Below are 15,814 nucleotides of genomic sequence, written 5' to 3'. Positions count from 1 at the left end.
TTCCAAGCTCTTGATGTGTTAACTTCAGTTCTAAGCCATGCGACTAACCCCCATGGTTCCAGATAAGTTTAAAAGCAGACCTTCTACAGCAAGAGTAGAGTTAAGAACGAATCCATCATGTGTATATGACGATTTCTCCTGATTTTCAAGTGGGTCGGGAAGTGTGGAACACTTTTTTCAATCCCACGGAACAACCACTTCACACTCAGTTATCAACGGGACGCCAGGAGGAGAGGTTGTGTGTGTCTCGCGCTCTCGACTCTTCCTGACGTGAACTTTTTTGGGTCACATTTACAAAGTTTCTCCCAACGTAAAACTTCTTTATAATTTATTTTCCTTTGATGACAACTGTGTTGAGTGTGGATGCCGATGGTGTAGGACCGCTAATGACGCTCGTCAAAAGTGGATTTGTCGACGTTTTTTTAAACAGTGGCCTCTTCAACAAGTGGGCTTTTAGTGGTTACTTAATCACCTCGAATTGGTAGTTTGTAGTGCACTTGGAGGATCATGGATGGCCAGTACTCTTGGAGGATACTTCTGTCTCTCTTAGCGGCTCTGAGTAGCAGAAAAGGTAAGTAAATGATAATACGAAATGTAATTCAAAAAGTAATTTTTGTTTTCGCAAACCATTTATATAGTAAAGCTCATTATATATATATATAAATATATATATATATATATATATATATATATATATATATATATATATATATATATATATATATATTCGTAAGTGAGTCCACGGGGAAATGAAACACGATAAGTTCCCAAGTGCACTTTCGTGTAATGATCACATCCTCATCATTATACTTCCGTTGAGAGGAGTGTAAAAAAAATATATATTGAATGAACTTTTATTAAAGTTTTTGATGCAAGATGACGAAGTGCAAACTAGTAGGTTTTAGTGAACATGAGGAGGGCAAGACTAGTTGGAGGTAAACTAGTTTTGGAAAGAGTTTACGTAAACTTCGCTATAGGTGTTCTTCAGTATAGGTAAACTTCAGTATAGATGAACTTCAGTATAGGAATTACATTTGTCAAATATCAGTTTGAATCACTAAATACTTTGCTTCCTTACGCATTTAACGACCCTTGAGCACGACGGTACGACCCTTGAGCACGACGGTACGACCCTTGAGCACGACGGTACGACCCTTGAGCACGATGACACGACCCTTGAGCACGACGGTACGACCCTTGAGCACGACGATTACGACCCTTGAGCACGACGGTACGACCCTTGAGCACGATGACACGACCCTTGAGCACGACGGTACGACCCTTGAGCACGAGGGTACGATCCTTGAGCACGACCGTACGACCCCTGAGCACGACGGTACGACCATTGAGCACGATGGTACGACCCTTGAGCACGAAGGTACGACCTTTGAGCACGATGACACGACCCTTGAGCACGACGATTACGACCCTTGAGCACGAAGGTACGACCCTTGAGCACGATGACACAACCCTTCAGCACGACGGTACGACCCTTGAGCACGACGATTACGACCCTTGAGCACGAAGACACGACCCTTGAGCACGATGACACGACCCTTGAGCACGACGTTACGACCCTTGAGCACGACGATTACGACCGTTGAGCACGAAGGTACGACCTTCAGCACAACGGTACGATCCTTCAGCACGACGATTACGACCCTTGAGCACGACGGTACGACCCTTGAGCACGACGATTACGACCCTTGAGCACGACGATTACGACCCTTGAGCACGACGGTACGACCCTTGAGCACGACGGTACGACCCTTGAGCACGACGGTGCGACCCTTGAGCACGACGGTACGACCCTTGAGCACGACGATTACGACCCTTGAGCACGACGGTACGACCCTTGAGCACGACGATTACGACCCTTGAGCACGACGGTACGACCCTTAGGTATAATGACGTCGTCTTTAGATCGACCCTTAGATGTGAGAACCAAAACCCGGTCAATGGCCCACCCTTTTTCATAAGGGTCAGGTCAAAGGTCAAACCATCATAACTCGAGGATCGTAAGGCCGTGATCTAAGGTCGTAGGTCGTGCTGAGGGGTCGTACCGGCTCGCTCAAGGGTCGTACCTCTGTGATGAAAGGTTTAAGGGAATGTTTTTTTGACACCAGATACGTCAAGTGTGGCTCAAGTGACGGAAGAAGCAAACTGGTTTCTGCATTAAGGAAGTTTTTATATAAGAATCTGTACGATTTGTCGTCCATCCGGGAGTATGTGTATATACCCGGCTAGCAGCGAAGACAGGTGTTCTAGAACATCTGTCTCTCTCTCTCTCTCTCTCTCTCTCTCTCTCTCTCTCTCTCTCTCTCTCTCTCTCTCTCTCTCTCGATAAAACAGATGTTATTAAACTTCTCTCTCTCTCTCTCTCTCTCTCTCTCTCTCTCTCTCTCTCTCTCTCTCTCTCTCTCTCTCGATAAAACAGGAGTTTTAGAACATTCTCTCTCTCTCTCTCTCTCTCTCTCTCTCTCTCTCTCTCTCTCTCGATAAAACATCTCTCTCTCTCTCTATCTCTCTCTCTCTCTCTCTCTCTCTCTCTCTCTCTCTCTCTCTCTCTCTCTCTCGATAAAACAGGTGTTTTAAAACATTCTCTCTCTCTCTCTCTCTCTCTCTCTCTCTCTCTCTCTCTCTCTCTCTCTCTCTCTCTCTCTCTCTCTCTCTCTCTCGACATAAGAAGTGTTTTATAACATCTCTCTCTCTCTCTCTCTCTCTCTCTCTCTCTCTCTCTCTCTCTCTCTCTCTCTCTCGACATAAGAAGTGTTTTAAAAATCTCTCTCTCTCTCTCTCTCTCTCTCTCTCTCTCTCTCTCTCTCTCTCTCTACATAAGAAGTGTTTTAAAACATCTCTCTCTCTCTCTCTCTCTCTCTCTCTCTCTCTCTCTCTCTCTCTCTCTCTCTCTCGATAAAACAGGTGTTTTAAAACATCTCTCTCTCTCTCTCTCTCTCTCTCTCTCTCTCTCTCTCTCTCTCTCTCTCTCTCTCGATAAAACAGGTGTTTTAAAACATCTCTCTCTCTCTCTCTCTCTCTCTCTCTCTCTCTCTCTCTCTCTCTCTCTCTCTCCGAATGTGTATTTTCATATACGAATTTTTTCTCCCTTTTTTTTTTTCGCTCGTGTGACATATTCAGTTCATTACCAAACGTTTAATTAAGGGAAATATTATATCGATTCGACGCGGGACACTCTGGAATATGTAGATCAGCTCTGCGTAGATTGCGGTAGACGCAAAATGGTAGACAGATCTCGTAGACAAGTAGATGTTGTAGAATTCTGATATCTGGATGTGGGTCTGGAATTCAGTGACAGGCAAGAAAGATAGATAGATAAATAGATAGATAGATCGATCGATAGATAGATAAATAGATTGATTGATTGATTGATTGATTAATAAAGAGATAGATAGATAGATAGATAGATAGATTGATGATTTTATACGGTTATAAGAATATTATTATCTTTGAATATCGAGTATATGAATGCCTTAGACATGTTATAGCTGGTTGAATTATTGATAATTTCTTTATGTTAGGCACAAAAAAGAAATGGTTATGCATTGATTGCTTATTACTTGATATGTAATTATGTAATTAAACATACACAAACACACACACACATACATACATACATACATACATACATACATATATATATATATATATATATATATATATATATATATATATATATATATATATATATATATATATATATATATATATTTATTTTATTTATATATATATATATATATATATATATATATATATATATATATATATATATATATATATATATATGTATAAAGGCAGACAGTATGAACTATGTACATGTGTATATATGTATATGTCTGTGTTTGTATATATATATATATATATATATATATATATATATATATATATATATATATTTTTTTTTTTTTTTCTTTTTGCTTTGTCGCTGTCTCCCGCGTTTGCGAGGTAGCGCAAGGAAACAGACGAAAGAAATGGCCCAACCCACCCCCATACACATGTATATACATACGTCCACACACGCAAATATACATACCTACACAGCTTTCCATGGTTTACCCCATACACTTCACATGCCCTGATTCAATCCACTGATAGCACGTCAACCCCGGTATACCACATCGCTCCAATTCACTCTATTCCTTGCCCTCCTTTCACCCTCCTGCATGTTCAGGCCCCGATCACACAAAATCTTTTTCACTCCATCTTTCCACCTCCAATTTGGTCTCCCACTTCTCCTCGTTCCCTCCACCTCCGACACATATATCCTCTTGGTCAATCTTTCGTCACTCATTCTCTCCATGTGCCCAAACCATTTCAAAACACCCTCTTCTGCTCTCTCAACCACGCTCTTTTTATTTCCTCACATCTCTCTTACCCTTACGTTACTTACTCGATGAAACCACCTCACACCACACATTGTCCTCAAACATCTCATTTCCAGCACATCCATCCTCCTGCGCACAACTCTATCCATAGCCCACGCCTCGCAACCATACAACATTGTTGGAACCACTATTCCTTCAAACATACCCATTTTTGCTTTCCGAGATAATGTTCTCGACTTCCACACATTCTTCAAGGCTCCCAGAATTTTCGCCCCCTCCCCCACCCTATGATCCACTTCCGCTTCCATGGTTCCATCCGCTGCCAGATCCACTCCCAGATATCTAAAACACTTCACTTCCTCCAGTTTTTCTCCATTCAAACTCACCTCCCAATTGACTTGACCCTCAACCCTACTGTACCTAATAACCTTGCTCTTATTCACATTTACTCTTAACTTTCTTCTTTCACACACTTTACCAAACTCAGTCACCAGCTTCTGCAGTTTCTCACATGAATCAGCCACCAGCGCTGTATCATCATATATATATATATATATATATATATATATATATATATGATTTTTTCGTATTTAACATAAAGAAATTATCTGTAATCCAGCCAGTTAGAACAGGTCCAAGGCATTCGTATTATCGACATAATTGAAGATAATTATATTTCATATAACTGGAGATTACATTAGTTACAGTTGATATCAACCGTCGTGCTCAAGGGTCGTACCGTCGTGCTCAAGGGTCGTACCGTCGTGTTCAAGGGTCGTAACGTCGTGCTCAAGGGTCGTACCGTCGTGCTCAAGGGTCGTACCGTCGTGCTCAAGGGTCATACCGTCGTGCTCAAGGGTCGTACCGTCGTGCTCAAGGGTCGTACCGTCGTGCTCAAGGGTCGTACCGTCGTGCTCAAGGGTCGTACCGTCGTGCTCAAGGATCGTACCGTCGTGCTCAAGGGTCGTACCGTCGTGCTCATTGATCGTATCGCCACAAATACATTCAGAATACATCCAAAAATACATTCAGAATACAGCCATAAATACATTTAGAATACATCCATAAATACATTTAGAATACATCCACAAATACATTTAGAATACATCCACAAACACATTTAGAATACAACCACTACAGCCATAAATACATTTAGAATACATCTACTAGTGCATTAAGAATACATCTACAAATACGTTTAAAATACAGTCACAAATACATTTGAAATACAGTCATAAATACAGTCACGTTGACCAAGTGAGCATCTTGTATCCGTGATGAAGGCTTCGTTACAGTCATGTAATGTTCTGTACCAAGTTAAGCAGAAAAATTATGTACAAGAATTTTTTCAGATTTCTTCTTTTTTCCCCCTCACCTCTTGGGTAAATGTGTAAACCAGGTTTTCATTTTCTGTTGAAGAGTATCAGAATGCTGTTTTATTAATGGGTTTATGAGATAAACCTTTTTAAGGAAGGTTGAAGGTACAGGGAGAATTGATTAGCACGGGATAGAGTGAATTAGAGGGATGTGGTATACAGGGGGCGACGTACTGTTAGTGGAATGAAACAGAGCATATGATAAAGCAGCCGGTAGTAAACCATGGAAAGTTTTGTGGGGCCTGGGTGTGGAAAGGGAGCTGTGGTTTCGGTGCATTATACACGATAGCTAGAGACCGAGTGTGAACGAATGGGGCCTTTTTTTCGTTTGGTCCTGGCGCTACCTTCCTAACGCAAGAAACGGAGAACAGTTATGAAAGAACGATGTTTAACTCCCTTGAGCACTGACGGTACGACCCTTGAGCACGACGGTACGACCCTTGAGCACAACGGTACGACCCCTGAACACGACGGTACGCTCCTTGAGCACGACGGTACGACCCTTGATCAAGACGGTACGACCTTTGAGAACAACGGTGCGACCCATGAGCACGACTGCGCGACCTCCCGAACACGACGGTACGACCCTTGAGCCCGACGGTGCGACCCTTGAGCACGACGGTACGACCCTTAAGCACGACTGCACGAGCCTTGAGCACGACTGTGCGACCCTTGAGCACGACGGTACGACCCTTGAGCACGAACAAACGCGGGATGTTTGACCTAACCTCTAAGAGGGTCAGGTCAAAGGTGAACGCAAAGAATGTAGATTACGCTGTAGGGAAATGGAACATGCAATTCCAATGATCAAGATTTGAAACATAAACATTAGAACGTTTGGAAATCGGGTGATATTGGAAGTGTGGACACGGGAAAAGATCTATAGAACGATAATATAATCAGTCATGATGTGAACTACTCAAAGAATAGTTTTATGGGCAAACGATAATTTTAGCACCGTATTAAACTATCTCCAGTTGCTGTCGAGGCAAAGATCATTATCAGCACATTGAAAAGACAAGACAAATACTCGAACGATTTTGCTTATCGCCGAATAAACCTCTTCGAAAATGGGAATATGGTCTGCATGTAACTGAATTACTTTCTTTACATATTCGTCGGTAAAATCCCTTTTTTTTTACCAAAGTATCCCCTTGGCTGAAGCTATGGTAGATCAGAATACGTTTTCCATTCTTCCTTTCCTATAGAATTCCTTTGGCAGTATACTCCGTCTGTGATACATGATGCTTCTGTTGCTATATTACTACTGGATAATGTGCTGGAGGGAGCGGTGGGTGGGGGAGGAGCCTTCTGCTTTACTATCCAGTCTCCATCTATAGTGATGGGTGGGGGAGGAGCCTTCTGCTGTACTGTCCTTCTCCATCTATAGTGATGGGTGGGGAGGAGCCTTCTGCTGTACTGTTCCATCTCAACCTCTACAGATTAGGAATTTAATATTGCTATCAGTATTCTTCAGCAGAAAACCTCGCCATGGACCATCAGGTCTTGTGTTATCTGTCCTTCCCATGTACTGTCCTCCAGCAGATAACCTGGTCATGGACCATCAGGTCTTGTGTTATCTGTCCTTCCCATGTACTGTCCTCCAGCAGATAACCTGGTCATGGACCATCAGGTCTTGTGTTATCTGTCCTTCCCATGTACTGTCCTCCTGCAGATAACCTGGTCATGGACCATCAGGTCTTGTGTTATCTGTCCTTCCCATGTACTGTCCTCCAGCAGATAACCTGGTCATGGACCATCAGGTCTTGTGTTATCTGTCCTTCCCATGTACTGTCCTCCAGCAGATAACCTGGTCATGGACCATCAGGTCTTGTGTTATCTGTCCTTCCCATGTACTGTCCTCCAGCAGATAACCTGGTCATGGACCATCAGGTCTTGTGTTATCTGTCCTTCCCATGTACTGTCCTCCAATAGATAACCTGGTCATGGACCATCAGGTCTCCTGTCATCTGGCTCTATCATGTACTCCCATGTACACGTAGTACATGTAGTACATGTAGTACATGTACACCCGTGTGTCTTGTGTGTACTCTCGTAATCGCCATATTCAACCTCGTCTCTCCAAATGGCCCCCTTAAAGCACTCCACCCCCCCCCACAGGTCCTCGCTCTCAGGGGCGCTTAACCCTCCCTCCCCCCCCAGAGAACCGCCCCTACCCCATCACCCCAGAGAGAGAGTGTGTGACTGAGCCCGCAACCAAGCGGGCTCTCGGGGGGGGGGGGGGGGGGGAGGGGGGAATGTGCTACAGGAAATGGTTCCTGGATGGAGTTGGATGGAGCAAGTGCGTAGAACGCAAGGAGGGGGGGGGGGAGGGAGGGGGGGTGGACGAAGAGGGACCATCACAGCTTGTGTGCCCGGCCCTCTGGTGGGGGTCCGGGGGGGAGGGTCACTGGGTTTATTTACTCTATGTTCACCCCTGACACACACACACACACACACACACACACACACACACACACACACACACACACACACACCTCTCTCTATGTATATATATATATATATATATATATATATATATATATATATATATATATATATATTTTTTTTTTTTTTTTTTTTTTTGCTTTGTCGCTGTCTCCCGCGTTTGCGAGGTAGCGCAAGGAAACAGACGAAAGAAATGGCCCAACCCCCCCCATACACATGTATATACATACGTCCACACACGCAAATATACATACCTACACATCTTTCCATGGTTTACCCCAGACGCTTCACATGCCTTGATTCAATCCACTGACAGCACGTCAACCCCGGTATACCACATCGCTCCAATTCACTCTATTCCTTGCCCTCCTTTCACCCTCCTGCATGTTCAGGCCCCGATCACACAAAATCTTTTTCACTCCATCTTTCCACCTCCAATTTGGTCTCCCTCTTCTCCTCGTTCCCTCCACCTCCGACACATATATCCTCTTGGTCAATCTTTCCTCACTCATTCTCTCCATGTGCCCAAACCATTTCAAAACACCCTCTTCTGCTCTCTCAACCACGCTCTTTTTATTTCCACACATCTCTCTTACCCTTACGTTACTTACTCGATCAAACCACCTCACACCACACATTGTCCTCAAACATCTCATTTCCAGCACATCCATCCTCCTGCGCACAACTCTATCCATAGCCCACGCCTCGCAACCATACAACATTGTTGGAACCACTATTCCTTCAAACATACCCATTTTTGCTTTCCGAGATAATGTTCTCGACTTCCACACATTCTTCAAGGCTCCCAGAATTTTCGCCCCCTCCCCCAGCCTATGATCCACTTCCGCTTCCATGGTTCCATCCGCTGCCAGATCCACTCCCAGATATCTAAAACACTTTACTTCCTCCAGTTTTTCTCCATTCAAACTTACCTCCCAATTGACTTGACCCTCAACCCCACTGTACCTAATAACCTTGCTCTTATTCACATTTACTCTTAACTTTCTTCTCTCACACACTTTACCAAACTCAGTCACCAGCTTCTGCAGTTTCTCACATGAATCAGCCACCAGCGCTGTATCATCAGCGAACAACAACTGACTCACTTCCCAAGCTCTCTCATCCCCAACAGACTTCATACTTGTCCCTCTTTCCAAAACTCTTGCATTCACCTCCCTAACAACCCCATCCTTAAACAAATTAAACAACCATGGAGACATCACACACCCCTGCCGCAAACCTACATTCACTGAGAACCAATCACTTTCCTCTCTTCCTACACGTACACATGCCTTACATACTCGATAAAAACTTGCCTCCCACACCATATATTCTTAATACCTTACACAGGTTTGGATGGTATTGCAGTGGAATTTATTAAAAAAGGGGGTGACTGTATTGTTGACTGGTTGGTAAGGTTATTTAATGTATGTATGACTCATGGTGAGGTGCCTGAGGATTGGCGGAATGCGTGCATAGTGCCATTGTACAAAGGCAAAGGGGATAAGAGTGAGTGCTCAAATTACAGAGGTATAAGTTTGTTGAGTATTCCTGGTAAATTATATGGGAGGGTATTGATTGAGAGGGTGAAGGCATGTACAGAGCATCAGATTGGGGAAGAGCAGTGTGGTTTCAGAAGTGGTAGAGGATGTGTGGATCAGGTGTTTGCTTTGAAGAATGTATGTGAGAAATACTTAGAAAAGCAAATGGATTTGTATGTAGCATTTATGGATCTGGAGAAGGCATATGATAGAGTTGATAGAGATGCTCTGTGGAAGGTATTAAGAATATATATATATATATATATATAGGAATAGTGGTTCCAACAATGTTGTATGGTTGCGAGGCGTGGGCTATGGATAGAGATGTGCGCAGGAGGATGGATGTGCTGGAAATGAGATGTTTGAGGACAATGTGTGGTGTTAGGTGGTTTGATCGAGTAAGTAACGTAAGGGTAAGAGAGATGTGTGGAAATAAAAAGAGCGTGGTTGAGAGAGCAGAAGAGGGTGTTTTGAAATGGTTTGGGCACATGGAGAGAATGAGTGAGGAAAGATTGACCAAGAGGATATATGTGTCGGAGGTGGAGGGAACGAGGAGAAGAGGGAGACCAAATTGGAGGTGGAAAGATGGAGTGAAAAAGATTTTGTGTGATCGGGGCCTGAACATGCAGGAGGGTGAAAGGAGGGCAAGGAATAGAGTGAATTGGAGCGATGTGGTATACAGGGGTTGACGTGCTGTCAGTGGATTGAATCAAGGCATGTGAAGCGTCTGGGGTAAACCATGGAAGGCTGTGTAGGTATGTATATTTGCGTGTGTGGACGTATGTACATGTGTATGGGGGGGGGGGTTGGGCCATTTCTTTCGTCTGTTTCCTTGCGCTACCTCGCAAACGCGGGAGACAGCGACAAAGTATGAAAAAAAAAAAAAAATATATATATATATATATTATAATGATAAGACAGTAAAGGAATATAGTAACGTAACAATAGTGTCTGTGTAAGATCGGGGTCTAACTTCATACACCAATACAATTTTCCTTAACACTTGATCTGTAATAATACAACGTCCAGACCTCAAATTGCTCGGTAGACTATTACGCTATTGTATCTTATTGTATTTCATTGTATTTTTATTTAGTTACTTATTCCATGCTTGCTTTAAGGAAAGCATGGGGGGGGGATGTGTCTGGGGTGGGGTTGGGGAGGGGTTTGTGTAGGTGGGGGGTGTTCGTTCCCCTGTTTAAGGGGATGGGTTCGTGGTAGTGTCTGGGGGAAAGGGATTTGTCTCAGAGTCTGGGGGATGTGGTCAGTGCCAGTATCTGGGGGGATGTGTCCGGGGAGTATCTGGGGGATGTGTCCGTGCCAGTGAGTGGGGGATGTGTCCGGGGAGTATCTGCGGGATGTGTCCGTGCCAGTATCTGGGGGGATGTGTCCGGGGAGTATCTGGGGGGATGTGTCCGTCCCAATGTCTGGGGGGATGTGTCCGTCCCGGTAATATCTGGGGGGGATGACGTCCGTCCCAGTGTCTGGGGGGATGATGTGTCCATCCTTCTATCATGGCAAGGGTCCTCCCCAGAATCTGGGGGAAGGTGGGAGACCCATATTACTGGCTACACGTCTCCCACCCATATTCTCCCCCCCACTCCCCATTTTCAAATGGGTGAGCGCATGGGGGGCCCAGCCAACCAACCTCCCCTTTCCCCCAATTTCCCCTCAATTTACATCAGCGGGATTCGAACCGATTGCCCTTATAATGTCGGGTTTAACAGGTCAGCAAACGCGACCACTCAGCCATCGCATTGTTTACACTGAATTGCAACTCTAAATAGACTCATAATTTGCCTCATAATCTCTGACTCACAGATGTCTCATGTTCTTTTTTTTGGGGGGGAAGGGGAGCTCATAAAGGCTCATAATAACGTTTAACTCATATAAACTGACCCTAATGTTTTTAGCTCATGAATAAACATGCCCCTTTTACCGTGATGGTGGGGGGGTGGGGGGGTGAAGGGGGGGGTACTCGTGGACGATAAATAAATTATATTTATTTCTAGCCGAGCATCAGTCCTTTATTCTTTATGTATCATATATCGTCGGTGATAAAAAGCTATTTCTCTCTCTCTCTCTCTCTCTCTCTCTCTCTCTCTCTCTCTCTCTCTCTCTCTCTCTCTCTCTCTCTCTGAACGATACGACCCTTGAGCACGACGGTACGACCCCTTGAGCACGACGGTACGACCCTTGAGCACGACGGTACGATCCTTGAGCACGACGGTACGACCCTTGAGCACGACGGTGCGATCCTTGAGCACGACGGTACGACCCCTTCAGCACGACGATACGACCCTTGAGCACGACGGTACGACCCTTGAGCACGACGGTACGATCCTTGAGCACGACGGTACGATCCTTGAGCACGACGGTACGACCCTTGATCACGACGGTACGACCCTTGAGCACGACGGTACGACCCCTTAAGCACGATGGTACGATCCTTGAGCACGACGGTACGATCCTTGAGCACGACGGTACGACCCTTGATCACGACGGTACGACCCTTAAGCACGACGGTACGACACTTGAGCACGACGGTACGATCCTTGAGCACGACGGTACGACGCTTGAGCACGACGGTACGACCCCTTGAGCACGACGGTACGACTCTTGAGCACGACGGTACGATCCTTGAGCACGACGGTACGACCCTTGAGCACGACGGTACGACCCTTGAGCACGACGGTACGACCCTTGAGCACGACGGTGCGATCCTTGAGCACGACGGTACGACCCCTTGAGCACGACGATACGACCCTTCAGCACGACGGTACGACCCTTGAGCACGACGGTACGAACCTTGAGCACGACGGTACGACCCTTGAGCACGACGGTACGACCCTTGAGCACGACGATACGACCTTTGAAGACAACGACATGACCCTTGAGCACGAAGGTACGACCCTAGTGGAAAACGGCTCGGCATTTGACCTGTACCTTAAGGATCAGGTCAAAAGGTCAAGGGTCGTACCTCGGTCGTACCTAAAGTCGTACCTTGTACGCTAAGGATATTCTACAATTTAATCACACACAACCATGATATTTTTCTTTTTTGAATCATATCTTTTTTACTATTTTCAACTGAAATGAACACCGACAATGCGTTTAAGAAGAAATATTCGTATTAAAGAGAATTCTTTCTTTTTTTGGGGTGTTGATTCCTTCTAAGGTCAGGCCAGCGCGCTGCCTCACCACACTTGACCAGAAGACGAAGGTGAGATGCAATTAAGAATGGGATTACACACCCGGCTTTCTGATTCCAATCTTGCCTATCTGGATTGATTCTCTTTTTTGATCTCGATTGAAAGCCTCTATATATATATATATATATATATATATATATATATATATATATATATATATATATATATATATATATATATATTGCGATGCTGTTTTCCAGTGGGGCGGGGTGGTAGCGGCTAGAATAGATGAAGGCATGTATTATAATGATGATATATATATATATATATATATATATATATATATATATATATATATATATGTATATATACACACACGTTTGGATTAATCTCTGATCATAAACATTAATCCCTCGTCTTGTTCAATCTCCAATATCCGTTTAGATTAATCTTCGATCTAAGCTTTAAGCATTAGCTTCTTTGTCCTCGAAGCTTTCCTCAGTGTTCTGTGTCTGGATGAAGCTTGCGTCACCATCAGCTTAGCTTTATCTTCCTTAAAGCGTTTTTTCTTTGTTATATGACTGATTAATCCATGATTTTAATCTCTTATGATTAATCCATAATCTTAATCACTTATGATTAATCCATGACTTTAAGCTTTCTGATCTTATGATTAATCCGTAGCTGTGAGCTTTTAGTCCATTATTCACATCACCAAATAGTCCCATTTACTCTGTATTACTCATTTCTTTCACATATTAATCTTTCCCTTTTGCACTCAAATAGTTTTCTTCTTTCATTTAATCCATTTTTTCTTTTTTGATTCTTTTTTCTTTCATTTCATTCTATTTTCTTTCATTTCCGTTTTTCTCTAATATCATTTTTTTCATTTCATTCTTCTTTTTTTCATTTCATTCCTTTGTCTCTTATTTCATTCTTTTCTTTCAATTTATTTTTTTCTTTCATTTCATCCCTTGTCTTTCATTTCATTCTTTTTTCATTAATTTTTTCATTTCTTTTATCTCTCATTTCATTCTTCTTTCTTTCATTTCATTCTTTTTTCTTTCATACCATTCTTTTTTCATTGTTTCCATTTCTTTTTCCTTTCATTTCATTCTTTTTTCTTTCATTTCATTCTTTTTTCATTCTTTCCATTTCTTTTTCCTTTCATTTCATTCTTTCTTCTTTCATTTCATTCTTTTTTCATTCTTTCCATTTCTTTTTCCTTTCATTTCATTCTTTTTTCTTTCATTTCATTCTTTTTTCATTCTTTCCATTTCTTTTTCCTTTCATTTCATTCTTTTTTCTTTCATTTCATTCTTTTTTCATTCTTTCCATTTCTTTTTCCTTTCATTTCATTCTTTTTCTTTCATTTCATTCTTTTTTCATTCTTTCCATTTCTTTTTCCTTTCATTTCATTCTTTTTTCTTTCATTTCATTCTTTTTTCATTCTTTCCATTTCTTTTTTCTTTCATTTCATTCTTTTTTCTTTCATTTCATTCTTTTTTCTTTCATTTCATTCTTTTTCCTTCCTATGATACGTCTTTCATTATCCTCCTTTATTTGTTCTTGTTTGAAATTACATTTAAATGTCTTCTTTCCTATTGATAAAAATTCCTTTTTAAGAATTCTTTTCTTTCTCTTTGTATCTTATTTTCCAATTTTCTCTTATTCCCAATTTCTTTCTTATTTGCCCCCTATTTTCATTTTGATTTCCCCATAGTTTCCTCCCATTTTCATCCCAGTTTCATTTTCTTACCAATCATTCCCCATTTTCCCTCTGCTTTCTTTCCGATCACCTCTATTTTCCCCATTTTCCCCCTGCTTTCTTTCTAATCACCCTATTTTTTCCATTTTCCCCACTGCTTTCTTTGCGATCACCCTCATTTTTCCCTATTTTCTCCCATGATTTCTTTCAATCACCCCTATTTGTCTCATTTTTTTAACCCAATTCTTCTCACCTCATTTTCTCCTATTTGCATCCAATTATTTACCAATAAAGTATGCAAAACCTGCAGCTATTTGGTTATTTTGTGTCTTATTATGATTTTTGAGACTTATTAAGTGATTGTATTTTGCTATGTTCCCAGTATGTGAATCGCTGCACAGTGTGTGTGATGACATGGCATTATGAGGGGGTTGTAATGTAATAGACTTTGGCGTAATAGGTTACGATTTCATAAAGTGTGGCGTTGTGGTTTGTGACCAAATAACTCTTGGTTTGATAGTTTGAGACGAAATAGGTATTGGTTTAATAGGTTGTGACGAAATAGGTTATGGTTTAATAGGTTGTATCGAAATAGGTCATGGTTTAATAGGTTGTAACGAAATAGGTTATGTTAATAGGTTGTAACGAAATAGTTTATGGTTTAATAGGTTGTAACGAAATAGGTTAGGGTTTAATAGGGTGTAACGAAATAGGCTAGGGTTCATTAGTTTGTAACGAAATAGATTAGGGTTTATTAGTTTGTAATGAAATAGGTTAGGGTTTAATAGGTTGTACCGAAATAGGTTAGGGTTTAATAGGCTGTAACGAAATAGGTTATGGTTTAATAGGTTGTGACGAAATAGGTTATGGTTTAATAGGTTGTGACGAAATAGTTTATGGTTTAATAGGTTGTAACGAAATAGTTTATGGTTTAATAGGTTGTGACGAAATAGGGTATCGCCGTGGTAAAACGTGACGTTCATTTATGAGTAGAAACTCACATTTTATTCATGAGGGAGACATTATATAGCTTATGAGTAACACATGAGACATATGAAAAATATAAAAATGAAACGATTCACAGTGAAACAGTACGATGGCTGAGTGGTTCGTTCGCTCAGCTGTTCAACCCGACGTTATGAGGACAGTCGGTTCGAACCCCGCTGTAACTTAAGGGGAAATTGGGGTTGGGTAGCTGGTTCTTCACGTCCTCGCCCAATTACAAATAGGTTCCTGGTTCATGTAA

The 15,814-nt window shown here is 42.3% G+C and overlaps 1 protein-coding gene across 1 annotated transcript in view; it reads left to right on the top strand.

Moving 5' to 3' along the window:
- The first annotated feature begins 222 nt into the window (after positions 1–222).
- Positions 223–15,814, top strand: part of LOC139746656 (uncharacterized) — a 120,468-nt gene continuing 104,876 nt past the window's right edge. The window contains exon 1 of the mRNA XM_071658094.1: positions 223–571. Coding sequence (XP_071514195.1) covers positions 508–571 — 64 coding nt within the window. The 5' untranslated portion in view covers positions 223–507. The remainder of the gene's footprint in view (positions 572–15,814) is intronic.

This window comes from Panulirus ornatus, chromosome 65 (genome assembly GCF_036320965.1).
Source record: "Panulirus ornatus isolate Po-2019 chromosome 65, ASM3632096v1, whole genome shotgun sequence".
Taxonomy (NCBI): Eukaryota; Metazoa; Arthropoda; class Malacostraca; order Decapoda; family Palinuridae; genus Panulirus; species Panulirus ornatus.
This window is presented reverse-complemented; position numbering and strand designations above follow the sequence as displayed.